This window comes from Eschscholzia californica, unplaced genomic scaffold (genome assembly GCF_041429995.1).
Source record: "Eschscholzia californica isolate CP2 unplaced genomic scaffold, dmEscCali1.0.p SCAF_6, whole genome shotgun sequence".
In the NCBI taxonomy this organism is placed as follows: domain Eukaryota; kingdom Viridiplantae; phylum Streptophyta; class Magnoliopsida; order Ranunculales; family Papaveraceae; genus Eschscholzia; species Eschscholzia californica.
The window spans coordinates 42,410,438-42,437,091 of record NW_028238483.1 but is presented as its reverse complement, the minus strand read 5'-3'; the positions used below and the strand labels follow the sequence as shown (position 1 = coordinate 42,437,091).

General features: G+C 37.7%; 3 protein-coding genes across 7 annotated transcripts; all 3 read left to right on the top strand.

Annotated features, from left to right (window-relative positions):
* Nucleotides 1–212: 212 nt before the first annotated feature.
* On the top strand, nucleotides 213–26,334 carry LOC147535166 (K(+) efflux antiporter 5-like). Of its 3 annotated transcripts, XR_015228357.1 has the most exons (22): nucleotides 271–838; nucleotides 1,435–1,478; nucleotides 2,214–2,278; nucleotides 2,388–2,472; nucleotides 2,561–2,622; nucleotides 2,696–2,771; nucleotides 3,244–3,318; nucleotides 3,546–3,617; nucleotides 3,711–3,794; nucleotides 3,907–3,975; nucleotides 4,087–4,164; nucleotides 4,343–4,431; nucleotides 4,671–4,767; nucleotides 5,120–5,173; nucleotides 5,733–5,828; nucleotides 6,035–6,223; nucleotides 6,315–6,392; nucleotides 6,523–6,567; nucleotides 6,660–6,755; nucleotides 6,885–6,925; nucleotides 7,020–7,121; nucleotides 7,266–7,561. XR_015228357.1 is itself a non-coding variant. In XM_086650859.1 (21 exons), exons 1-20 carry the CDS (start codon nucleotides 604–606, stop codon nucleotides 7,116–7,118), a joined length of 1,788 nt encoding a protein of 595 aa, XP_086506985.1. In that variant the 5' UTR covers nucleotides 213–603; the 3' UTR covers nucleotides 7,119–7,121; nucleotides 7,266–7,561. The 3 variants fall into 3 exon arrangements, 2 of the variants coding, with proteins under 2 accessions (XP_086506985.1, XP_086506986.1); XM_086650859.1 differs by lacking the exon at nucleotides 6,885–6,925 and having other exon boundaries at nucleotides 213–838; XM_086650860.1 differs by lacking the exons at nucleotides 6,885–6,925; nucleotides 7,266–7,561 and adding an exon at nucleotides 26,054–26,334 and having other exon boundaries at nucleotides 256–838.
* Nucleotides 21,063–22,876, top strand: LOC147535168 (uncharacterized). Of its 2 annotated transcripts, XM_086650861.1 has the most exons (5): nucleotides 21,063–21,202; nucleotides 21,609–21,777; nucleotides 21,875–21,973; nucleotides 22,058–22,198; nucleotides 22,280–22,876. In XM_086650861.1, exons 1-5 carry the CDS (start codon nucleotides 21,168–21,170, stop codon nucleotides 22,625–22,627), a joined length of 792 nt encoding a protein of 263 aa, XP_086506987.1. In that variant the 5' UTR covers nucleotides 21,063–21,167; the 3' UTR covers nucleotides 22,628–22,876. The 2 variants fall into 2 exon arrangements, with proteins under 2 accessions (XP_086506987.1, XP_086506988.1); XM_086650862.1 differs by lacking the exon at nucleotides 22,058–22,198 and having other exon boundaries at nucleotides 21,070–21,202.
* Nucleotides 23,118–25,729, top strand: LOC147535167 (uncharacterized). Of its 2 annotated transcripts, XM_086650874.1 has the most exons (6): nucleotides 23,118–23,494; nucleotides 23,567–23,631; nucleotides 24,588–24,690; nucleotides 24,781–24,852; nucleotides 25,357–25,401; nucleotides 25,638–25,729. In XM_086650874.1, the coding sequence occupies exons 1-6, from the start codon at nucleotides 23,243–23,245 to the stop codon at nucleotides 25,656–25,658; spliced, it is 558 nt and encodes a 185-aa protein (XP_086507000.1). In that variant the 5' UTR covers nucleotides 23,118–23,242; the 3' UTR covers nucleotides 25,659–25,729. The 2 variants fall into 2 exon arrangements, with proteins under 2 accessions (XP_086507000.1, XP_086506999.1); XM_086650873.1 differs by lacking the exon at nucleotides 25,638–25,729 and having other exon boundaries at nucleotides 25,357–25,561.
* Nucleotides 26,335–26,654: the final 320 nt, after the last annotated feature.

Sequence of the window (26,654 nt, the reverse complement as noted above, 5' to 3'; positions counted from 1 at the left end):
TTGAAAAATGCTAATGGGGAAATGATATGTTTGAGAACATGTCAATGGATAATCCACCATGTACGAGATGCAAAACGAGCATACTACATCATCGTTGAGACTATCACCAAATAAAAAAAATTTGGGCCAAGTATTACCAGTGTTGGCCGAACACTCTATAAACCATAATATAGAGCCGGAATGATCGACCAAATGTCAATCACATTGGACTCGACCCAAAGAGAAAAAGAAATTGAGTAGAAAATGGTGTAAACCAAGTGTAAACAAACCAAACAAACGTAGGAAAGAAAAAAAAGCAAGCAAGTGCAAGATAAGGGGAAGTGTGTAGACATTTTAGATCCCGCCCTCATAAAAAAGTGATAGTTGGGTGAGTTTCAACTTTCCCCCGCTGAAAACAACCATATACCTTTTTAAGAACAAACGAGATCTAGTGAGAGAAAAGTTCAGATCTACTGACGGAAACGTTAATTTCCCCCCTTCAATTCATTCAATCAGCTTTGACGATCAAAACCGAGTTTTCTTTGTTTTGCTTCGTAACTTATATCCTTTTTTTTATTTGGGGCTGCAAAATCGGAGGGAGAAAATAGGGTTTGTTTTAATGTAATGGCGAAACAAAATCCAAATCGGGGATTTTTATTGTTCTTGATTTGGTTTTTATCAATCACATTTTATGCGAATGTATCATCAGTTTATGCTAGAACTGATAAAGAAACTAGAGAGAGATTTTATGGGAATTTATCAGCTGGAGCTTCACCACCAGATTCTGAGGAAGGAAGTATTGCTAAGATCTTTGATCGAGTACTTGAGAAAGAATTTTCTGATAATGATCAACCTGAAGGTAAGTGTTTATTGTTTGATTTTATATGTATCTGAATCAACTAGGGTTTTAATTATTATGTCAATGGACTTTTAATTCTTAGAAGATATGAATTCAAACACTTCATATGTGCTTTAGATGGCAAGATGTTATTGAGAAGTAGATTTAAGGAGAGGGAATGTTTTTGAAGAAAAAACGAGGTGAGAAACATAAGAAAAGAATCTGAGAAAAATTCTTTTTGATTTTGAATACGACTTTTTTTGCGAATAAAATAAGATTACCCATGAAACAATCTTGTATAGTGGCATTAGATGTCTAACTTTCAACTGATTATAGACGCCTAGAGTTTATCTCGTGGAACTACTTGATTTGTGAATTTAGGAGTAGACACAGTAGAAGGTTAAACAACGGACACATGATTGGTTGGGGTTGGATATGTATGAGAACACAAAGCTAACACATAAATAGTTTTTTGATACAAGTTATAGGCTTTAACTTTAAGAAGGCTTGAGTAGGCTGAAATGAGGGGTTACGTATGTCAACAATGTAGTATTTGTATGTTCTATTGTCTCTAATTTCTAGTTTTCTTGCTCAGTTATTTTCTTTACTTCTTTCAGAGCCTGATGCAAATAGCTTCAACAGTACTGTAGCAGACCAACAAGTAGGTCTGACTTTCTTGTTTTGCTTTATTTTTTTTTAAGTGCAAGCAAGTAGGTACTCTCTTCCGATTTGAGACTTTGAAGTTTGAAAATGAACATAGATTGCATCACAAATAAATTACAGACCTAAAAGCAACAACTTCTTCCATGATGTAGCTTTAATGTAATTTCTTTAGGCACTATTGAAAAATTCTGGTTTCTCAATCCATGTATCTCTATTTGCTCACTAGTCGAGAACCACATTTTTTCCTTAGATAGTAATATCTCTTTGCCTTCGGAAACCTCCCAATTTTGTTTCGTGGAAAGTGGTAGCCCACTTGAAGCCAATCAAAATTTCTTCGTGAAGTATCTTCCAGTTTTTTACCAATCACGTTCACCACACAAAAGTATCAGTGTTGCTTGCCTAGTCGCGTCTTTAACTCTCATTTTTCTTTACAGCACACATCTGCAATAAAGAAACTAAGAAGTTACGCGATAAATACCATAATCTTGTGATGTTCATTAAGTTTGGAGATACTTCAGTGTACCAAAGTCTTAGAAACTTAAAGGCCAACATTACACACAAAGAAGAGCTAGTATGTAATGTATAAATCATCAGAATGCATTCTCACGAGTAACCCATTTTTTTCATTCCCATATCAATATTATCAAGACTTCTGGTCCACTGCTTGCCTCTTAATTTGCTTTATTCAGTTCCTTTATGCATTCTGCTGACCATTTTACCTCACACTTTGCAGGCTGTGTTGGAGACTGTAGCTAAAGTTACGCACGAGAAGCCTAAGAAAAATGATACACAGGACAAGTACATATTAATGAAAATCTCCTGAATGTGATTTATTTCTGAAATGCGTATCTTATAAGTTATATGTAATTCAATTCTTATTCGTTGTCGTAACATTGTTTTCTTGCAGTAGCACAAGGTCATTTCAGCTTCAGGATGTTTTTACCCTTGAAAATGAAGGTTCAGACGACACGATGACCTTGATTGACAAAAAGGTTTGTTGACTGAAATTACAATTTGGATCAGCTTAACTCATTTGTATCTACTTACTCGGCTGCCTGACATGTTACTTCCATATGATAGGATAATGTGTTTGTGATGTCAAACAAGAAATCAAAGTTCCCAGTGCTCCAAGTAGATTTGAGGTGGGATCCTATATCTATTTTTATTTGTCTGCTATTAGCATCTAGTCATGACTTACTAATATGCATTGTGCAGGCTAATTTCGGACTTGGTTGTTGTAATTGTTTCTGCTACAATTGGTGGAATTGTCTTCTCTTGTTTGGGGCAACCGGTATGTATGCTAATCCCTAATCAATGGTATGCTTTAGCTTCCACTTGAATATGAAAATTGTGTTGTTTAAATCTATGGTACCTAGAGGCTGTCACTACCGCTTGACACACGTGTTGCTTTAAGCAATCAAAGACAAACATGGAAAATAACATAACAGCTCTAACTGAACTTGTAAACTTTAACTAAACAGAATGCAGATGACGTATGAAGACAATTAAACGAAAACTAATTATAGTAGCATTTCACCAACGCTTGGAGGTGGGCACACACGTCGCTCCTCGCCGCGGTTGGTGTTTCTGTTGGCTCGCCCATTTCACATCAGGATACTTCTTGGTACTCAAGTACCAAAATGCTAATGTGTCACAACACACCAATTTGAAGCACTTGATATGATGATACCATTAATTTTAGATTTGAGTTGGTAGCATCTTGTACTCTTAAATCTCAGTCTGTTGCTGGCCAAATTTGGTAGGTAATTGTTGGCTATCTGCTTGCGGGTTCTCTTATTGGACCAGGGGGTTTGAATTTCATCAGTGAACTGGTGCAGGTATGTTCAATTGTTCATTGCTTCATGGCATGGTTATCATATTTGCATGGCTATGAGAATCAATCTAGATGTTGGTACCATTGGTGAACATATTGTAGGACATCTTTATATACAAATTGATTTGGAAATTGAGTGTATAACATTGTAACCATTAATATTTGACCTTCGAAGTTCTGATAGGTCCAGTGTTAAACAACTAATATGGAATATTTCTCACCTTCCTTCAGGTTGAGACTGTTGCACAGTTTGGTGTGGTGTTTCTTCTATTCGCTTTGGGTCTTGAGTTTTCTTTGACAAAGGTATATTGTAAATGAATAAAACCCTTCTTGTTATTTACCTGAAAAATAAGTGTTTTCAATTTTGAATATCCGATTCATATCTCACTGATGCAGTTAAAAGTTGTGGGGCCTGTTGCTGTCCTTGGAGGACTACTTCAAATCATCATATTTATGTGCTTGTGTAGTGCAATCGCTTTGGTATATTGCTAAAGCTCCCTTCATGTTTCTATAAATTTCGTAGTTACAAACTCTTTATAGTATATCAAAATGTATGATGAGTTCGCAAAATAATCTGTAGATCTAAGTGCAGGTCTGTGGTGCAAAGTTGTCAGAGGGTGTATTTGTTGGGTTCTTCTTATCAATGTCATCAACTGCTGTGGTACGTCTACCTGACACCTGTTAAAACTAAATTACTTTCTATATAAAGTTTCCCTCTTCATTGTTATAGGCCCATTTGGTTTGATGTAGTAGCCTATTTGCCTTACTTCAGGTTTTGAAATTCTTGGTTGACAAGACCAGTAGCAATGCTCTTCATGGTCAAGTAACAATTGGAACACTTATTTTTCAGGCAAGTTATCTTTTCCTTTTCCTGTTATAGATGTGTGTGTGTATACATACATATATATATATATATATATATATATATATATATATATATATATACTTATTTATCATATTTATATATCTTTTGCTGCTTATCTGTTATGCCAAAAAAAGTTCACTCCTACTTACCTTATCTGTTTCAGGATTGTGCTGTCGGTATTCTGTTTGCTCTGCTCCCTGTTTTGGGTGGTAATAGTGGCATTCTGCATGGAATAGTTTCTATGGCAAAGCTGTATGTTATTTAACGTCCCTGCAAGTTTTCTGTGGCGCATTTGAATTTCCATCATACAGTAACTGTTAATTTTCTACAATAAAAAAATTTCGTTTGTATAAAGGTCGTAGAAAATAAATATTGAAGTGCTAATCCATATGTATTTCTTTCCAATTGTTTGGTTAGTGAGAAACTATCATGTTATTACTTTGTTCATGACAAACAATTTCTTTTGAAAATGACAAATGATTCCTGTGCAGGTTGCTGCTTTTGTCCATTTTCTTAGCTGTTGCATCTGTATTGTCTTGGTCGTTTGTGCCTCGGTTTTTGAAGTTAATGATGCAACTATCATCTCAAGTGAGTGACAACCCGTGACCTGATGATGATATGTTAATGTTTTTACGATTTAAAGGTGACTGAAATTATGAAAGCACTATTGTCATTCAATATCAGCTATATTGACATGGTAATGATGTGGTGTGGTGATTTCTCGGGGATTTGAGATATGCCCTTCATTGGACTTGTTTAGTATAAAAAAGATATGAATATACGATTTATTTTTCTATTTTGTGAGCTCACATTTTGATTTGACGTTAAGTTATCAAGCTGTAGTATAACTTTTAAGATTCTATGTGGATATTTTGGCATCATGAGGATCTTCTGTGCAGCTGTGTCTGATATTAATGAGTTGAAACTTGTGTTCCTGCAGACAAATGAACTATATCAGCTAGCTGCGGTGGCCTTCTGTTTATTATCAGCTTGGGTAAGATCAAACAGGTTCCTCTATATCTATGAAGTTTTGGAACTACGTGTTTGCTGTAATTGTTGTAGTATTTTTTTTCGTGCTAGATGTTTGTATATCCAGATACTAGTCTCTTTTATACTCTTGTTAGTCATGTTAGGAATAGTGGTGAAATTTTGGATTTACATCTTGTGTGGTTGCACAGGATCATGTTAAGACTTCAAAATAGCACTTTATTCTAAAGCATTTCTGTAAAATACTATAATGTAGCAAATAGATCTGACGAGAATATATATATAGTATCACTTTACTGCCTTGTCCTTGTTGACCTTTCTCCACTCACCACATCTGAAACTTCTCACCTCTTAGGAGTTAGAATTCCTCTAACGACTACAAGAATTCTCTCTTGAATATTTTAACCCCCAAAATGCTTGATAAGTTCAACAAGCATACTATCAAGATTCCATTGGTGGCATGAGACTAGTTATTGCTGTCAGTTGCCTTCTAAGGCCTTTTTCATGATCTTTTTATAGTAAGATACTGTAGTCTAATACTGTAGTATTGTCTTATATCTTTTCAGTGCAGTGATAAACTCGGTCTCAGTCTCGAGTTGGGATCATTTGTAGCTGGTGTAATGATATCAACCACCGATTTTGCACAACATACGTTAGACCAGGTAATCTTGAGCTAGAATCATTTATACGTAGTTGTATGATATCAGTATCCGAAACAAATACAAGGTGTTTTGACTTTTGAACCACAGCACCAAGATCTCAAAACGGGGGAAATGTCGAATACATATATCCTTAATTCTTCGTGTTCAGGGCGATTCTTTTAATAATGGCAATTGTTCTTCGTATGCTTACTTTTGGCGTAATGCAGGTGGAACCAATTCGCAATCTCTTTGCTGCTCTTTTCCTTGCTAGTATTGGAATGCTCATAAACGTACACTTCTTGTGGAATCATGTTGATATATTGTTGGCATCTGTGATCCTGGTTGTAGTCATTAAGACAACTGTGATCACTATTGTGACTAAGGCCTTTGGATACAGTATCAGGAATTCATTTCTTGTAAGTTTTGGATTTCCCACTGCAGTTTGTAGGTAAGAGCATAATTAGTCTGACGAATTCAAGCTTTAACATTTTCCCATGTGTTTTGAAGGTGGGTGTGTTGCTTGCGCAAATTGGAGAATTTGCATTTGTTCTTTTAAGCCGTGCCTCTAATCTTCACCTTGTTGAGGTTCTTTTTCTGTGTCACAGCTATTCCTTTTGTATTGTGTGAACAATTCATATGATGAATATATAATACTTTCACATGTTCACACTCTGACACTAATGAAGAATTAAATTTAGTTAATTCTGCATTTCAGGGGAAAATGTATCTTCTTCTACTCGGAACGACTGCTTTTAGCCTGGTGAGCTTCTCCTTGACGGAACCTTTCTTATTTTTCTTCTATTTTGGGACCGTCTAAATTAGACTAATTTGTTCCACCGGTGGGGTTGACAGGTAACTACTCCTCTCATGTTCAAATTGATACCTGCTCTGCTACATCTGGGTGCCCTTATGCACTGGTTCCCTCCAGAGAGTAGCATCCAGAATGAGGTACTCTCACTAACTTCAACAAAATTTCAACTTTTTATTTTTGTGTCAGATTCTTTCCATATGAATTTAGCGAGCTTCGCCTTTTGCTTGTCCATGATACGTTTTCGGGACTGATTACCGTGTGTGCAGGCCTTTGTCGAGTAAACTGCTTTCATGCTTAAAAACCTTTTGTAAGAACTGAAGATTGTCCGGAAAACATATACGTATACTTATGTATAATCATTCATTACTTTTATCCCTATTTTAATCTTAATATTTCGACAGCATATACTGATCGGCCGTCCAAGCACAGTGGAAGTAACACATGCATTGAATATCCATTCGAAGCCTAGCAGCCCCAAACCCCGACAACAAGCTCATTAAATAGTATGCTATTATCCTACTCTTCACCCTTTATTTTTTTGAAAGTTTGCGTAGTATTGTTTTATCTGCTTTTAATTCTAGTAACCTTAATCTTTATTAAGTATATCTACAGATACTAAAATTTTATGATTTTGTATTTATTTACAGGATTGAACTTTTCGAATCGAAACACACAACAGTTTCCTCTCATCACCTATTTTGATCTACAATTTTAGTTGGATGACTTTATTAATCCCCAACTGTTGAAAGAAAGGGGAAACTCTCTAACAAAGCGAATTTTCATTTGAACTCAGCTCGAAGATCCCAAGTAAAAAGAGAAAGGCTTTCACTATGTTGTATATATTATTATTATTATTTTTTTCGGGGTAGATAATTGTTTCTTGAACACTAATTCAAGTAAAGGAAACAGTCTTCTTTTGATCAAGGAAGGATTTGTAGGTCAAGTTTTTATTTTTCTCTAGACATTGTGGTGGTCCGACTCCCTTTTTATTTCCTGTAGGTGAATTAGCTGACAAGTTGGTCCGACATTGTGGTGGTCCGACTCTGTTTATTTCCTGTAGGCGAATTAGCTGACAATTTGATCCATCAGCACCCTTGAGGAGCTCTGTGTGTGAACCTGGTCAATTGACAAAAGAGGAAACATAGTATTCATGTTAAAGCCACTTGCTCCACTTCCAAAATCTCAAAACACACTCGTCTCAAGCAATTCTAGGAAATCATAACGTCGGGAAACTATAAACCATAAATTTAAATTGAGCAGTATGTGAAGCCTCGAAAGATACCAGAAAAGATTCATGTACCTTTTTCAACGATCTTCCCACGATAAATGACTGCTATTCGGTTTCAGCATCGAGTGCACTGGCAGCTTCATCCAAAAGCAGAATTATTGGGTCTCTCTGCTTTTGCCCCCCCCTGACATCTGAGTTCCATGTTCACCGACCAAGGTATCTAGGCCCTGCAAAATAAGATATGCGTGTCAAAGGTGAGAAATGGCTCTAACCATGAGTTTGTCTTTTCTGAAAGCAACCGTTTTTTCTGTTCAATGAAAACAGCATAAAAGACTAATTAGAATTAGAACCTGGGGTAGTTAGTTTTGTGAACTAGGCAGCATCTGCGAGCTCAGCTGCATCTTTGATTTATTCAAGAGTTCCACCATCTTTCCCGTATGAAATATTGTCTTTTATTCTACCAGCAAGTAGCACAGGTTCCTGACAACAAGATCAATTTTCTCTCTGGTCCAAATCAGCTGGTACTCCTTTAGATTTATACCATCTATGTGAACTTCACTGGCTTGTGGGTCGTAGAATCTCTCGATGACACTGATCACCGTGGATATTGCATGCAGCAGCTCGAACCTCGCTTTTAAGCTTCTAAGGCAGTTCCGTCCCTAGGATGACGATCTGGTTCCAGTTGACGTCCCCACGAGCAGACACAGCCATTTTAGAAGAGGAAGAAGTATCTAGGGGATTGGGTGGGTTGTATGCCTTAAATATAGGGAGCGACTGTTGGAGCCTTGGAGGTACCCATGTTTCTTGGGCCCAACCTTAGATTCAACGAGAACTTTCTTTTATCATGCATTGGCGGTTCAATAGGTGTTGGTTCAGTGAATTTATCTCCTTCATGACGACTACCTTTCCATGCATTAAGTGCGGTTCTTCTCACTGGTATGGAGATATTAAGGAAGGACTTAACACTATTTCTACCTCTCCACGGAAATGCAGAGCCATCTCTTCTTTCTCTGTCTGATTGGGCCCTCCCCATGTTGCTTTTGATCTCTGGGTGATTTCTCTGGAAATCCTCTAGGTTCTCTGTCATTCTTCTCCAGCCTTGTGTTCCCCTCCCGGCTGAGAAACATATTGATATCCCAGTCACCACCTTTGTGCGCCCATACGAATTCACCACGTTCGGTTCTTCGTACTCTCCCAAGCCATAAGGTTGTTCTATCTCTAAATCTACACATCTTCATAAAATCTCCCTTGTTGTGAAGAAAGTAGAGCCAGAAAGTTAACTTCAAGAGGAATGTTTATCGTCCATTCTCGGTAATACTAATACCTTACCTTTGAAATAATGAACCGTCCATTTCTTGCCAGAAAAAGAATCTCTTGGACTCGATTGAAACTCTCCATCCTCTAGCTAGGGATGAATTACCCCGAGCGTGAGATGGATTTCCAATGTTGAAATTCCTTGGATTAAGATACCTAGCTCTCCTCTCTCATCTGTATCCTGGGCTGAGATTATCAATCTTTAACTCAAAAATATCACGGTGAGCAAGTAGCGAATTGAGACTTACATGGAACCAGTTAAAACTGCAACCATAATATTTAAGACATCCCCTCCTGTGTAGCCCTTGTCAAGTATTAAACTTCCACCATACCAGATGCACAGAGCATAACTACACAATATGACAAACATAAGTGTGCCAAGGCCTAAACCCAGTAGCTAATCCCTCATGAACACCAGACTTGTAAGCCATCCTTGTTGATTTATCTTAATTAGATATGACTTGTTTCTCCCAACTAAGTGATGCTACCTGTATGGAAGGAACTGGTAGGTTAACACATAGTAAAACAATTTAATTTTCAGTAAGATTTCTGAGCAATAAGCTACCTTGTCGAAATAGTACTTACTGTTCTAATTGAGCCGATCATCTGTTCCACCACATTTCCTGCTTGTTACTCAGTGTCACTCCTAGATTTTGCTAAACCACATTCTCAAGAATGTATTGGTGATAAAATAAAACCACAAAAGATATCATAACATGTTCTTGACTTGGTTGAATACCAAAATCTGAAAGTGGCCAAAGTCATACTGTAATCCCAAACTCTTGGATTCACCAACTTTGAAAGACCACAAATTGAGCCTATAATATATGATGAGCATGAACAAAACATAATGCAATATGGATTATAAAATCAATTAAAATAAAATATTTGACAGAGGATTATGACAAAGGATTGAAGGAAAGCAAAGTAAGTAACGACCGAGGTTGAAGATACAAAGAGCTCGACAAAGAACATAATTCCATTTCCTGCCAACTCGGAATTGACTTCTAATTGGCGCCTTGACCAATGGTATAAGACTCGTGGAGTTGTGAATACAATATAAAGTGTATCTAAGGAACTAGAAAATTCAACAGAAGCAAGAGACTTGGCTACTCCCAAAGTAGAAAAGGAAACAAGAAATATGCTTGCCTCCATATATGAAGTCCGGCATCTTTCGTACGTCCGTTCAAGAAAAGTCTGGACGTACTTCGCTAGGTCACCAGCATATTTAGGCATTGCTTGAGCCCAACCAAGCACCTGCAGTCCATGATAAATCATTCAATCAGAAATTCGAGATCATACTCTAACAAGTTTCTTAAGCAGGATTGTCTATTTACCTCCTTTGCTAAGAAATCTATGGCCAACAGGCCTTGTAAGACAGGTCGCCCCTTCTCAATCAGTGGACTATAAGTAGAAGCAGCATTTGCTCGTGGGCGAAATGCAGCAGGGCAAACCGTCGACCTACTGGGAAAGGCAAACCGTCGACCTACTGGGGATCCTTGAATGTGACGTTTACTAACATTACAAGTACGGACTCGATAGTCAAAATAATCAGTGTTGCCCTATAGCAAGGAATGCAGTTTCGGTTTCTGTGGAAATTTCGGTAGGCATGGAAATAGAAATATTTTGACAGAAATATTACGAAATTTATTTCCTTCACAAGGCATTGTTAAGAAGAAACTTAGTTGAATTCGGTTTTCGATGAAAATTTTGGTAGGCATGAAAATGGAAATATTTCAGTCATTTCGACCGAAATATTTCGAAATCTTATTCCTTGGCCTATCTATTTGGATCCCAGTCAAAGTGCTAAGTGTGATTAAGATGGCTATATTTTTCATGTACAACCGATCTTTCAGTAAGAAAAACATAACTAAATTTTGATATCTTACAAACCGGATTTTTCTACAAGAGGATCCTGCAGTCTTATGCTTATGATTACTAAATACTTATGTTATTCTTTTTCAAAAATTGCGATTGCTAAAAATCGTCAGACCCTTTCTTTTAAGAAAATTAATATAGCATAAAGTTCACCATTACCCAATTCTTTGTACGTACTCCTAACAAAACGTAAAATGAATTTTTGAGAAAGAAAAAGCAGTACGAATATAAACAATAATTAGAGTCATAATAATCTACAAACCTTGCCAGAGTCGCCGCGAAGAAAGTAAGATGGCCTTTCTGAATCAAAACTACAACGCCATGGATTTTTGAATCCCATGGCCCAAATTTCAGGCCACAGTTCCTTGTCATAAGAATATGGATTATCTCTCGGGATTGAATAGTTTCCCCATAGTTCAAGTTTACTTATTTCTGCTGCACCTGAAATTTTATTAGAAGGATTACAAAAGCAAAGAAACATGATATAACAATATACAAAGTCGAAGATTATTACAACTTAAGTCAAAGGTGCTCATTAGATTCTGGGTGAAATTATGAACTGTTAGTACTTTGGGTCCGAGATGGTAGCAAGGGACTGAATCATATCCACATTAATATAGTTTCTATTGGAAAGCACTACGTTAGTTGCATAAAACAGCATGTTTGCATTTAGATAGATATGAATAGGGATGAGTATTAAAAAGTAAATTGAACTTTACCTGACAAAAACGATAGAAGTAATGAGAAAAGAACTAATATACTGATTACCGAGACAACTACTATGTCCAAGGATAATTAGAGCAACTTTAACCTACTAACATGCTAATTGCAAAGACACAAGACCTGTGTTGGGAACTCTAAGAGCATTAAGTGGACTGTCGACATTAACGAGAACAGAAGTGCATGTACAAGGTCTTGGTAATATTACAAACTAAATCTATATATTTGATTATTGCGTTCGCGTATAGACATTAAAGTTAAACAACCGAAAAGACGATGTCCAAAATGATATTTTTCTTTCGAGCGTCATAATATCCTAACCTCCTCAAACAATAACGAAAAAGCTCGTCTTTAACAACAAAGAAGCAATGACATCTCTGGAACTAGAAAACTGGATGCACTATGCAGCATAATTCACTACTTAAATTGGAGGAAGCCATACCTCAGAGGTTATGCACTCAGAGAAATATGGAGCCAATGGTGTTTCAACAAAAACCAATCTGTAAAACTCGTGCATATTCTGAGCAACTGCGAGCGTGGCAATACTGCAAAAGGAGGGGAATATAACCTAAATAAGTTTACAAGTTACAAGATAAAAGCGCAATAGCTAGGCATCACTGACATTTCAGTTAGAGCAGCTTGTCCACATAGAATATAGAGACAAGCCGTAAACGCGGACAGCAAGTGTTAGACATAAATGTCCCTATCAATATCTTGCATATGCACTTTCCAGATACTTGTCGCATAATATAACAATCCTTAGACAATTGTGTTTTATAGTATTTTTCTTAATTGTTTCTACGTATAGATTAGAAATAAGGTTCAATACTTCAATGGATGCAAGATGCTTTCACGGAGTATGGAATTGGGAATGTGTTGATTTATTTCGTAGCTCGAACAGTCTGAGCATTCTCATTGTCTTGAACGTAAAAGTGTTAGCGGAGTCGATCTAGAATTTGTTTGTCTCGTCAAAATCAAGAGACATATGAACCATTGTGCTTGTGTCGTCGAGATTTTGAATTCAGGGCTAAGATTTGGTAACAGCTGATGCCGAACGAATGAGATATTTGCGACCAAAGGGTTGAAAAACTAGGAATACATTTAACATCAATTAAGTAGAGTAGTAGACTCGGTCACTCGAATTAGAAGGAGTGAAAATGTTAATATTCTTTAAATGTGGGACTCGTGATCCAAATGTGGGTGTTCCACCTGCCCCAAACCTCACAATGCGCAAGGGCTCGAGCACACTTCTGGCATGCCTCTAAAATGCCTAGATCTTGCATCTGAGGATTTTGATATTCCCAACATGAAGGGAAGAGAAGAAGAGATTGAATTGAATTGATTGAGAATTGGAATGGTTTTGGGTTGTTTATATAGGAGTTGAATGGGTGCATAGTGTCTGTTGGGTCAAAGAGACATATCTCTTCATTTTGAGGACTTAAAACGAAGTCTGAAACAGTTATATAGTCGGTTGGGTTATAGACCGTCGGATCTGGGTCAAAATCTCGGAAAGAACGCGAGCCATATATGGTGATGGACAAATCCCGAACAGTGCCTAACAGATGAAAAAGCAACGGTTGGATTAAAAGCTTGGAGTTGTCCTACCCCGTGCCCGACACGGGGTGAACGCTCGCCGTTGGATCTCGCTGATCCAACGCGCGAAGAGACGTCCCAACGTTGTCCCACTCATTATGACGCGCAACCGTTGGATTTTGTACAAAACCCGTGCATTGAACGCCATCCGTCCAGATTAGGACGTGCGTGGTTCGCTCAAACGGCCCCTGATCTAACTTGTCCCGTTTGACGTTTCAGACCCTAACTTAACCGATTTTTCAACCAAACTTTAAACTTGAATTTCTCATTCATCTGGAATCGGATTTGAGTAATTCTTGGCTCTAACTTGAAGAGCTCGACGAGACGAACGCGATGGCGCATTCCGTTTCTGAGTTTGACGAGTCGGGTCGAGCCAAAATTGGCTCGGATTCCAACAGATTTACTGTACATGGAGATCAAAGTTTGAACATAGCAACTATGTAGAAATTTGTGTATAAATTATTCATAGTCGATGTGGATTCTTTCATTCATATGTCGTATTTTTTTCTTGAATACTTGTAAATAGCTTATTACAAGAAGAAACCTCAAGTTTATGTGGTATTTTGCTTGATCTTAATATTTCTTAAAATTCAATATTTTTTTATGTTAACATTCAATGCGATTTAAATTTGATGAATTGATTTCTTATTCTGTTATTGTATGATTCATTGCGATGTAGTGATAAATTTATACAAACCTCTATGGACTCGACTTGGTAATTTTGTAGTTAAGTTTTTTTTTCATGAATCTTCAGTTTATTATGCACGTTTTGATAAAAATTCTTCTTACTGATGATAATTATATAGTGGATGACTGAAACAACGAGGCTTGAAGACACAACATGGACATCAACCTTGAGTGGCACCTTCATTTAGCACGACTTCTTTGAATGGAACAGTGGACAAGTAACTTCAAAATCAAATTCAAATTCAAACAAACGTCTCATCATGAACTTGAAAAAATCTGTTGAAGAGAGTTATCAAGGCAAAAAGATAACTTAGGAAAAATTGTTCATGAAGAAAATCAAAGAGCAAGTAAGTTACTTATAAGCCTAAGTTGAAGAGCAATGGTCTTAAAAATGAATTAAAGAATAAATAAGAAACATCTCGGATACTGGCGAAGCAATTGTAAGGAAATCGCAGTGAATCTCTGACTCGGTCAGATATGATATTAATGTGATAAGAAATGACAAACGTTTCGCGCCTATGTTAGAGGGGCGTATCTACCACGCGTGGTAAAAGAGGTTTAGTGATCAGTTATCAAAAAGGTAATGGAGAAAGCGCATGATCAGAAGATCAAACGACCTGACGTCAGAAGATTAAAAAGGAAGAAGAAAATCTGCTTTCAAGAAAAGTCGAAGGCATTTAATTGTGTCTTGCATCCAAACACACATATAAGCAGCCCTGGAATGCAATGTTCGTTACTTCAAGAAAAATAACTTGGTTTCACGAACAACCTTGATCCAGGTATGTCTTAAACCTATAATGTTTATTTACCTGAGTTAATCATGCATTATCTTAATCTTTGCATACACATGTATGTGAAAGTTAAAAGGAAGACTTTTTGTTTCTTCCAAATACCACAACTCTTATAATTTTCAGCTTCTTCTTCCATCTTCTTCCTCTCCTACTATCGGCATCAACTCTGGTGACCTCCACCACCAGTTCCAACGACACCTCCACCATCTCCGACAAGACCTTTCTTCTTCCCTACTTTTTGCTCTCCTCTCTCTTTCACTCTCTCCACCTCTTCTTCTCTTACCTACGTTTCGGCGAAAATGAAGGGTCCTTTGCTGGAACCCTCATCTGGTTTTATCCTTCGGCGGAACTTACAGTGAGAGAAGAGAGAGAGTAAGAAAGAGAGATGAGAAGGTAAGGAACTCCAACGGGTTTTGGCGTCCGACAACTATTCCGACGACATAAAAAGGAAGGTGTGTTGAGGAAAAGTTTTTTAGTTTTTCACCGTTTGATATTTTATTCCCCAAAAACTTTTGTTGTTCCTAGAATCTTCAACCTTTAAAAAAACTTTGGAATATGGAAATCAATTTGTCATCTTTTAACGGCACTCACCTAGAAAAAGTCCACAATCCCCATATTTTTAAAGGCGCTCCGATATTTTCTCACAATTTACTATATATATTAAGCACTTCAACATTGTGACTTGAATAAAATTGGCATGAGAATAGAGAAAGCATTTACCATTTTGCTCTCGGGCGGAGGTAGTTTCATGCTGGCAGTTTGCCACCATTTTGGGTGGAGAATCGGTTATTTTGGTAGTTATTGATTGCTTTTTGCTGTTTGAATTTTGAAATCCGGCGGTTATTGGGAGTTATCTTCACATATTGCTGTATATTTTCTCGAATTTAGGTTGTTTCCAACCTATAATTCCAATACCAGTCGCTCTTTAGGAGATCAGTCATAGTATTCAACTTGTGTTTTTACTTGTCATCATTTCTCGCTTACAATGGGAGAACCAAATGAATCGTTTTTGGAACAATTCGCTGCCTTAACAACCGAGGATCAGCCTCCGATTATGGTCGACGGGGACGATATGCAATCTCAGGCTAGAGATATTGAAAAACAGGGAGTGGTCTGGTTTCAAAGCACCAAACTGATTGACATTCTTCAAGCCTTGTCTCGTTTATCTCGTGTCATACACGGTCCTCACAAATTTCATTTGGCAGAGGTTAAAGATAATGTGTTTCTTATCAAATTTGCTACAGGCACTGAGTTAGATCTTGCAATGGAGAGTGCTCCATGGGTTATACAGGATGAACTTATTGTTCTCCAAAGGTGCATTCCGGATGTGTTACCGACAGACCAGAAGTTTGATTCAGCCTGGTTTTGGGTGCAAATGCACGGCATACCCCCCACCAGATTAACCGCAGAAACAGTTAATAGATTGGCGACCCCTTTAGGGAATTTCATTCCAACAACTGCGGAAGAGGCTAAGAAGTGGAATCTGTTTGGCCGAGTTAGAGTAGAACTTAGTCTGACTACCAAATTACCGGCCCTTGTCTATCTTAAACTCACTAACTTTAAAATGGTGGCAGTCCATATACGTATTGAAAAATTGCCACGTTTCTGCATTTCTTGTGGGTTTACAGGACACACAATCAAATTCTGTCCTACGATGGTGGCGTTTAATGACCTCCTCAAACAAAATCTATCGGAAGAACAAAGGGCAAAGGTTTTAAAAGCTATGACACCTAATTACAGTGAAGAGTATAAGGTTCCATTTACCACTAGAAACAAATTAAAAGAAATAGACTCTTTTGGTCAAGATAATGAGGATTCTAGTGAAGCTTTTCTTAATACTGATTTCTCGATTAACTCTAATTTTGGAGATTTATTGTCTAACTTATGCAAAACTTGAAAAAGGGGTATTGATCTGTCTTATGCAGTTACAGGTTTGTTCTCAAATAGGCTGTACCGAGGGGAACACTCTCGGCCGGGATTGGCAGAAGGGTCGACATCGACAGTTGATAGTATGGAAATGGAAGGAGAAATTGCTGAAGGACGTCAATTGAAGTACTACAAACGAACCCCTCATCAAATTGTGTTGGATAAAGAAAGGGTGCCGGCAACCCAAATGCCGACCTCTCCATGAAGATATTGGCGTGGAATTGTCGTGGGCTTGGGAACACCCCGACAAAGGAGACTTTGAAACAGTTCCTGGGAGCCGTTAAACCTTCATTGGTTTTCCTCTCTGAATCGAAGATTGTTAATTACTTCCCTCTTGCTTGTTTTAACCATTTTAATCTTCCTCAATATATGTTTATTCCCTCTCTAGGACGCAGTGGGGGTTTGATCCTCCACTGGTCCAATGATATTAAGTTAGATATTCACTTTTCCTCTCATAATTTAATCCATGCTACTGTGACTTCCTCTTTGGATGATAAGTGGGACATATTCTGTATTTATGGTCCCCCCAATGTTCAACATAGACATACTTTTTGGAATAACTTACTTGGTCGAATTCGTAGTACAAATAACCCGTATTGCTGTTTGGGAGATCTTAATGCTCTCAGTAACCCTAATGAAAAATGGGGTGGGAATGCTAACATCCCATTTTTGAATAATTTCCAGCAATTCATTCAGGATGCCAATTTGATTGATCTGGGTTTCAATGGCCCGGCCTATACTTGGACCAATAACAAGGCTATGCACCATCTTACTAAGGAGAGATTGGATAGAGCCCTTTGTGACCCAAATTGGTTGATGAATTTTCCTGATGCAGGAGTGTTCCATCTGCCTCGCTATAATAGCGACCATTCCCCCATACTCCTTAAACTTAGGGTAGAAGGCCAACCGGTTAACACTATAGCTAAGTTTGAAATATTCTGGACTCGCCATACTAACTATAATAATACATTTGCAGAGACATGGGAGAGTTCACAGGGTACCTTCTTGGAAAAGATTAAAAAAGTCAAAAACTCAATCCACAAATGGAGTAAACGAGCGTTTGGTGTCATACAGACCCGCCTGAGTAGTCTACAGACTAGACTCCGAAATATTCAATCAATAACTCCAACAGAAGATATGCTTCAGGTAGAAAGTAAATTACAGGAGGAAATCATTTCATTGGAAGAGCTTCTCCGAACAAAAGCTGAACAACGAGCTAGAGCCAAATGGGTTCAAAATGGGGATAGAAATACCAAAGCCTTTCATGTGGCAATGTCAACCAGGCGGCAGAAAAACAAAATACATCAGATTACCCTAGCAAATGGTGACATTTCAAGAGACATGGATAAAATCTCAGAGGAGTTCATTCAGTATTTTCAGAATTTATTTGGTGCAGAACCAGTTGGGTCCCCACCCACCGAAGTCATTAACAACTATAAGGTATTTTCTTCTGAACAACTGACCAATATCTCTAGGATTCCGTCTTCTGAGGAAATAAAGGCAGTGGTGATGGAGATGGGCTCTATTAAAAGCCCCGGTCCAGATGGGTTACCTTGTTACTTCTTTCAACATCACTGGGATACGATAGGGACAGAACTCATTCAATATATACAACAATCATTTGCTTCAGGTATGATTGACCCTCAGTTGAATTTGACTACCATTGCCCTTATCCCTAAGATTAGGAATCCGAGTTCAGCCTCGGAGTTCAGACCTATATCCTTATGTAATTCGGTGTATAAATTCATCACTAAATTGATAGCCAACCGAATCCGACCCTACTTAGAAGATAGCATTATGTGGACTCAAAACGCTTTTGTTCCGTCCCGCCAAATTCTAGATAATATTATTGTGACTAAGGAACTCTTGCACTCGATGAACACTTCTAAAGCTAAAAAAGGTCATTTTTCACTTAAAATGGACATGGTCAAAGCTTATGATAGGGTCAACTGGGATTTCCTTGAAATTGTGCTTAAAGCATCTGGTCTTGAAGGTAGCATCCTTCGTTTAATTATGTCATGTATTACTACAGCCACATTTAGTATTCAGCTGAATGGGTCCACTGTTGGAGACTTTAAGGCCACTAGAGGCCTTAGACAGGGCTGTCCTTTATCGCCCTATCTGTTTATCCTATCCTCACAGTCTCTCTCACTCCTTTTCAATTATTATGAGAATCAAGGTACATTTACAGGATTTAAGATCAATGCAGCAGCTCCTACTGTTTCCCACCTACTGTTTGCTGATGATCTTATAATTTTTGGAAAGGCAAATCAGCAAAATTTAAATACAGTAATACAAATCATGAATCACTATAGCTACTTCTCTGGACAGAAGGTAAACTTCTCTAAATCTTCTCTCTACTTTAGTCGAGGGGTGCCCCAGCATATTGTTGATACATTTGTCCATCATCTCAATGCCCCTTTAATGCTTGATAAAGAAAAGTATCTAGGAGCACTCATTCTCAAGAAGGAAAACAGAATAGATAGCCACAATTGGTTAGTTGATAAGTTCAAACAGAGTCTTTCAGGTTGGAAGCAGAAATTCATAACTCAAGCTGGCAGAACTACATTAATTAAATCTATTCTAGCATCATACTGTACCTATGCTACTAGTTTTCAAATTATGCCTGCAGGTACCATTAACAAGCTCGAGAAAATTGAGAGATGTTTTTGGTGGGGGCACCATGAGGATGAAAAAAAGCTACATTTTGTCAATTGGGATACCATATGTAGCCCTAAACACAAAGGTGGGCTGGGAATTAGGTCGATAAGAGAGGCCAACCTTTCTCTGATTGCTAAACTTGTGTGGAAATTCCTAACCAATCCAGAGGACATTTGGGTCCAATTACTAAAAGCTAAGTATCTTAAGGACAATAATTTTTGGATTACCAATAGTAAGCAAGGAAGTTCCCACATTTGGCATAGTTTTCATCAAGTTAAGCATCTCATGGAAGGTAATGTACTGTGGCAGATAAGGTATGGTAATAATATTGATATTAGATCGGACCCTTGGATCCCATCAACCCCAACTCACATGCTTACTTTCATTAATACACTACCTAACAATTTCGTTACAGTCTCTGATCTAATTGAGCAGGACACAGGGAGGTGGAAATCAAATATCATAACAGAGCATTTCAATCAAGAGGATGCCAGATCAATTTTGGAAATACAGATCCATGTCAATAATAGGGCAGATAAACTAATTTGGTGCCCTGCTTCTAACGGGAAATTCTCTAGCAAATCATTCTATACCCACATCAAAGAAATCCCACCAATAATAGAGCAAGCATATCAATTTCCATGGAAATATTTTTGGAAACAGAAGCAAATGACCCCTAAGATTCAAAATTTCATATGGAAATTAATTCACGAAGGTTTACCTCTGTTATCCAACATAAGTAAGAGAGTCCCTCATATAGATCAGGATTGTATGCTCTGCTCGACGGGAGAAGCAGAATCAACAAAACATTTGTTTGCAGAATGTGGTGTTTTCCATCGACTTTTACAATATTCAGGCCTAGAGGAGCTGCCATTCATCAAAGAAGATCCCATTAAAACTTTGGCTCATATATTAAACAATAAAAATATGTTGGAAGAAAGTTGGTACAAAGTTACTTATCTATACTGGGAATGGTGGAAAATGAGAAACAATCTCTATTTTCAAAATCAGACACCAAGTAGGGAACGATGTTGGTGGAATGTGAAAGAAGCCCTCAGGTATGTTTCATTAACCCCTCCTGACACGAACACTAACATCTCATCGCAGGTAAGCTGGATTCCTCCTCCAGAAGGAATGATCAAGATCAATTTCGATGGATCTTTTAAGGAGATGGAGGCTTCTTGCGCTGCAATAGCCAGAAATGAGAAAGGAGAGATAATAGGAACGAGAAGGAAGCAGATTCAACCGGAATCCCCATTGTTAAGTGAAATCGCCGCTCTTGAAGAAGCGGTAACCCTAGCTGAAGATTTGGGATACAAACCTCTTATAATCGAGGGAGACGCTAGGGTTGTATTGGAGTGGATGTCAGCCGTAGATCCGGATATCCCTTGGCGAGTATCACATAGAATCGACGGACTACGGAAGCGGGCGCATGAGGGACAGATGGATTTCCTATACTGTCCACGTGACTCCAATAGGGCGGCACACGACCTGGCGCAGTCGATCCTCCCGTCAAGAAACTAAAATTTATATTTTAGCCACTAGAAGTTAATGGTTTACTAGTTAGTCCCTGGTTTTGTAATGCTTGTGGTTTAGGTCTAACTTTGTAACATTATTTATTTTAATGAAATTGGCTTTCAAAAAAAAAAAATTAAGCACTTCAACAGTATCTTTTCTCTCTCTCCCTCTCTCTCGCTCCTTAAATTGACGGTGGCGCCACAAACCCTAAGCAAAAGAAAAGGAAGGCGAGAATGGATTTTAAATACGTCGGTCTGGAACCGCAAAGGTATCTTCATCTCTACCCGTCCTCCTCCTCATCGTCAGCAATTGTTTTATTTCTATCTGCCTAATACAATCTAGGAATTTGATTTAGGGTTTCTATTCCTGTTTGTGTGGATTTGCTTGTTTAGGGTTTCAAAATTTCTTTTCTTATCTACAATCTAGGAATTTGATTTAGGGTTTCGATTCCTGTTTGTGTGGATTTGCTTGTTTAGGGTTGCAAAACTTCTTTTCTTATCTACAATCTAGGAATTTGATTTAGGGTTTCTATTCCTGTTTGTGTGGATTTGCTTGTTTAGGGTTTCAAATCTATGAAAAATTTGTTTTCTTATCGACAATCCATGTATGTTTCTTTGATATTACATTATCATTATTTGATGGTCATGATGATTAAATGGTGGTGTTTTAATTAGGGATATCGTCGTAAGGGAAATGACTGCTTGGAAAAGTTTATCAATTGAAGAGAAGAGACATGCAGAATCTATTTATCCTTTACATGAAGCTGTGTACAATTACTTTGTCTCCACAAAACTTGCTGTTTCTCTTAAGGAAGATTTACAAACAGTAATTCGTATCTCCAAGGTTACATACTTATCTAGTACACTAGTAGATACTCAAATCATCACTTGTTATTTACCAACAATGAATGTATAACTTTGTGTTTCTTTTTCCTCTTTAGGAAATATTTCATATGCTCGACACTGAATGCGAAAAGTTTGACAACTTAGTACGCGATAATAGTGATTTGCTTAGGGAGGTTATTACTGAATTAAAAAAGGTTAACCATCTCAACTTAACTTTCTTTAACCCCTTTCTCTTTATTTGTTTTCTGATCCCCTGTCGACTTTGTTATGACCACCAGATTCCTGGTTGGCTGTCAAAGGTAAGAAATGACGAAAGGATTGACAAGACATGTAGTGCTATTATCATCGGTGGGAATTGGGACACGCGAAGATGTAACGGGGAAAAAATCAACCCAGACGTTGTTGGATTGGACTACGATGTATTGACTCGAAATTTCGATGAGTCAGAATATTGAATCATTTTAAATGCTCAACTATTAATAAGTTGCTCTTTTTTACAGGGTTTGATTGACATAATACTTGAAGTTGCACCTTACATACCTCGGCATCAATCCTTGGATCCTTTGAGAAACCTGGTGTCTCTTGGAACAGATGTGTTGAAGTACCTGGAGAAGGTAGCTTCTTCCGGTAGCAAGAAGAGAAAAAGAGAGGAGGGTGATGATGGAAGTAGATCTGGTAGAGAGGAGGGTGATGATGGAAGTAGATCTGGTAGAGAGGAGGGTGATGATGGAAGTAGATCTGGTAGAGAGGAGGGTGATGATGGAAGTAGATCTGGTAGAGAGGAGGGTGATGATGGAAGTAGATCTGGTAGTTCGATGAGAACACTCCCACACGATTTTATAATTTAGCAAGGGATCTTGCATTACCATTATCATCATGGTGGCAGAGAAAGAGGGAACGATTGCTTTTGTTTGGTTCGGGTGTAAATCAAACTTACTTTATGAATACCTATACCCTTTTGTTGCTTTTGTTATCTCCAAGTCTAGGAGGTATTCGTTCTCTGTCTTTTTTGTATTTGGGTGGAAATCAATCTCTCAAAACATGAGTATGTGAATCTTTTTTGGTTATTCAGTTCAATTGCAATTGAGTTTTTGAAATCAGTTTTTTTTTCTTTCTTATGGTTTCCATTCTTGAATGAAATGCTACTGTTCAAGTTAACAGTTAGTACATTCCTAGGGAGTAAAAAAGAAAAAATTAGATCATAAGAATTCAAATTTTGCCTTTTCTTAGTCATTGGATCAGAAAAGGCCCTCAAGTAAATTGACACCAGACCTAAGGCTAACAAAATTTGAGTTTTGTTATATTTCTCTCTTGCAACTCTTGATCTTTGTGGTAACTTTCGATTCTTCCTTGCCTGAATGTCGTGACCTCATTTAGGATGTATCACTCGTGCTATCTTTTGGAAGGCATTATGGTAACGTAACTGCCCCAAGTCACCTAACAGTAGAAGCTCTACTGATGTTATGGCAAATTCTGTTACACAGATATCTCTTCGCTACACAGGCCTGGTTGGCAGGAATGGTACAGCGAAAACAACTTTCCTCAGGTATATGGCTATGCATGCTATTAATGGTATTCCTAAGAGATTTCAGATATTACATGTTGCGCAAGAAGTTGTTGGTGACAATACACCAGCTTTGCATTGTATCCTTAACGCCGATTTTGAGAGAACACAGTTACTGCAAGAACAAGCTAATCTCCTTGCACTTTTTCAGGTTCGAATTTTGTGATGCTTATGTTCAAGTTAAAGATGTGCTTTGGTTACTGTGTTGTCATTTCTTTTGCAGAAAGTTACCTGGTACGCGGTTCACTGCCATGAGAGTATTGGGTGCGCTAAGAGTATACTTCTTTGGTACGCCATTTTGTATTTCACTTCGTTTTGGACTATTTTCCTAGACATAATATACTCTTTGTGATACATTTATAATAGATACACCTATTCTGAGACACTCTTTTTTGCATAAAACTTACAATCTAACAAGCTTAACTAAAAAGATTCTTGTAGTTAACTACCCAACTAGTAGAATTTATAGTTTTCTACAAAGATTTAGGTTAATTAAGACTAAAAATTCCAGTACACTAATTCGGGGGGTACCGGATCGTGAACCCACCCAAAAAGAATACGAAAATTGGGTACGGGGAATCGTGTACGCTGTACGCAGGGTGGAGGAGAGTATATGGTAACGTACTTTTGCTTTTACTAATGATTCTGGTGGGTCTTTTCCATTTTGTTCATATCATCAAATGCCAATCTTATTGAAATTGTCCCGTAATGAAGAGAGACATGGAGCTCGGGGATGCTACTGTAAAGTCCTCTGCTGCAATGGACATAGATACCCTGTCACAAAAGCTTGAACATATATGTAAAAGTCTTGAGTTCATTGACGTTGATTTAGCAGAGTCAAGGGCAGCGCCCATTCTTTGCGGTTAGTTATCTTGCTTTTATGATCTTTGGGGAATCTGACAGTTGATCCATTATTATTTTTTCCCTAAGTCAAATTTTAGTGTCCTTAAAAGTCGCGCGAGTTACTTGTCATTTAAAAAGTCGGGATCTTTTGTGTTGCCCGAGCCTACTCGTTAGTTAGTCGCAATCATGACAACTCAGAGAGCTAATTTACCATGACCATTCAATACAATAGGGAGATCTATATATTTTTTTTGAACTCTTGGTAAGCCTAACTGATTGAAAGGGAAAACAGTTGGGTATTCCTGCTGTTTGTTTAATTCGTAGGCTTCTTCTGGTATTTGGACACTTTGACTTGTATGTAACTATACAATATGTAACTTTTTCCCTAAAATGAATTTCAGGGCCCGAGTTTCACTACAGATATGCAGCGGAGGAGGATTTGAATTGCTCTTGCATGGGCACTTTTTATTCAGCCTGGTCTGTTTACTGCTGGAGAAATCTACGGTATGCTCTACATGAAATGTACCATCAGGTTGTATCTTTAGATATGAAGATCCAGGCTAATACATTTTGATTTTTTCTTTCTTCTGACAGAACCATCTAGTGAAAAGCTATCTGCCTACAAAGAGGATTGATTCTAGTGAAAAAGCAAAAGCCCATATGCAGGTCTGTTTTCGCTTAGTTAAAAAGTAAACAAAAGTAGAATATTACCTTCTTTCATTCACGTGCTACATAGGAAGGATGCTTGCCATTCAATCTCCTGCAATTTCCTGTAATTTGACTACTTTACCAGTTCCAGTTCACAATTATTTGGCGTCCACACTTATTTATGGAATACATTTTTATTAAAAGTCAACAAATTTTCACCCAGAAGCCAATATTTCCATGTTGGATTCAATGGATAAGAAATTTGATTGTTGCCCTTTATAAATACAATGCAAATTATTTAATAAACAAAATGTTTCAACAAAAATATGGTGAAAAAATGAGTATTTTGAATTCCATAAGTTACGAATGTCCTGAACTACTCCATTAATTTGCCACGGTGGGCTTCTCCCTTCATTAGTCAAAACCGAAACAGCTAGTAGAGAATCCGAGGCTATTTTCACTCTCTGTTGACCTGAATTTAGGGCTAGTGAAGAACTAAGTTTAGTTAATTCTGCATTTCAGGGGAAAATGTATCTTCTTCTACTCGGAACGACTGCTTTCAGCCTGGTGAGCTTCTCTTTGACGGAACCTTTCTTATTTTTCTTCTATTTTGGGACTGTCTAAGTTAGACCAATGTTTGGTCCACCGGTGGGGTCGACAGGTAACTACTCCTCTCATGTTCAAATTGATACCTGCTCTGCTACATCTTGGTGCCCTTATGCACTGGTTTCCTCCAGAGAGTAGCATCCAGAGTGAGGTACTTTCGCTAACTTCAACAAAATTTCAACTTTTTTTTGTGTCAGATTCTTTCTATAAGAATTTAGTGAACTCCGCCTTTTGCTTGTCCGTGATACTTGTTCGGGACTGATTACTGTGTGGGCAGGCCTTTGTCGAGTAAATTGCTCTGATGCTTAAAAACCTTTTGTAAGCACTGAGGAAGATTGTCCTGAAAACATATAAGTATACCTATTTATAATCTTTCATTACTTTTACCCCTATTTTAATCTTAATATTTCAACAGCATATACTGATCGGCCGTCCAAGTGCAGTAGAAGTAACACATGCATTGAATATCCATTCGAAGCCTAGCAGCCCCAAACCCCGACAACAAGCTCATTAAATAGTATGCTATTATCCTACTCTCGACCCTTTATTTTTCTGAATATTTGCGTAGTATTGTTTTATCTGCTTTTAATTCTAGTAACCTTTATCTTTACAGGATTGAACTTTTCGAATCGAAACACACAACAGTTTCCTCTCATCACCTATTTTGATCTACAATTTTACTTGGATGACTTTATTAATCCCCCACTGCTGAAAGAAAGGGGAAACTCTCTAACATAGCGAAAGGAGCGAATTTTCATTTGAACTCAGCTCGAAGATCCCAAGTAAAAAAAAAAGGCTTTTACTATGTTGTATATATTATTATTATTTTTTTCGGGGTAGATAATTGTTTCTTGAACACTAATTCAAGTTAAGGAAACAGTCTTCTTGTGATCATTCTTCTCTCTGAAAAGTGAATTATAGGTACAAGGCAAACTCCAACGTTGCTGGTTTGATTTACTGCGCAAAGTATATATTTCAAGAGAGAAGGACAAGCAAGATTAGTGATGTTCATAGCCTGAAATGACTTCTGCAACTCCAAGTCCTGGTTGGAATCCCAACACACATGATTTCCATTGTTTGGACAAAATACTAGAGTAGAGTTGGAGTAAAGGGTGCTCCTGCAAAACAAAAACAAGATAACCCATTATAGATTTCAACAAAAGAATTGCAAAGAAAGCTCAAGAACACCAAAATAGAAGAGATAAAGAGAGAGA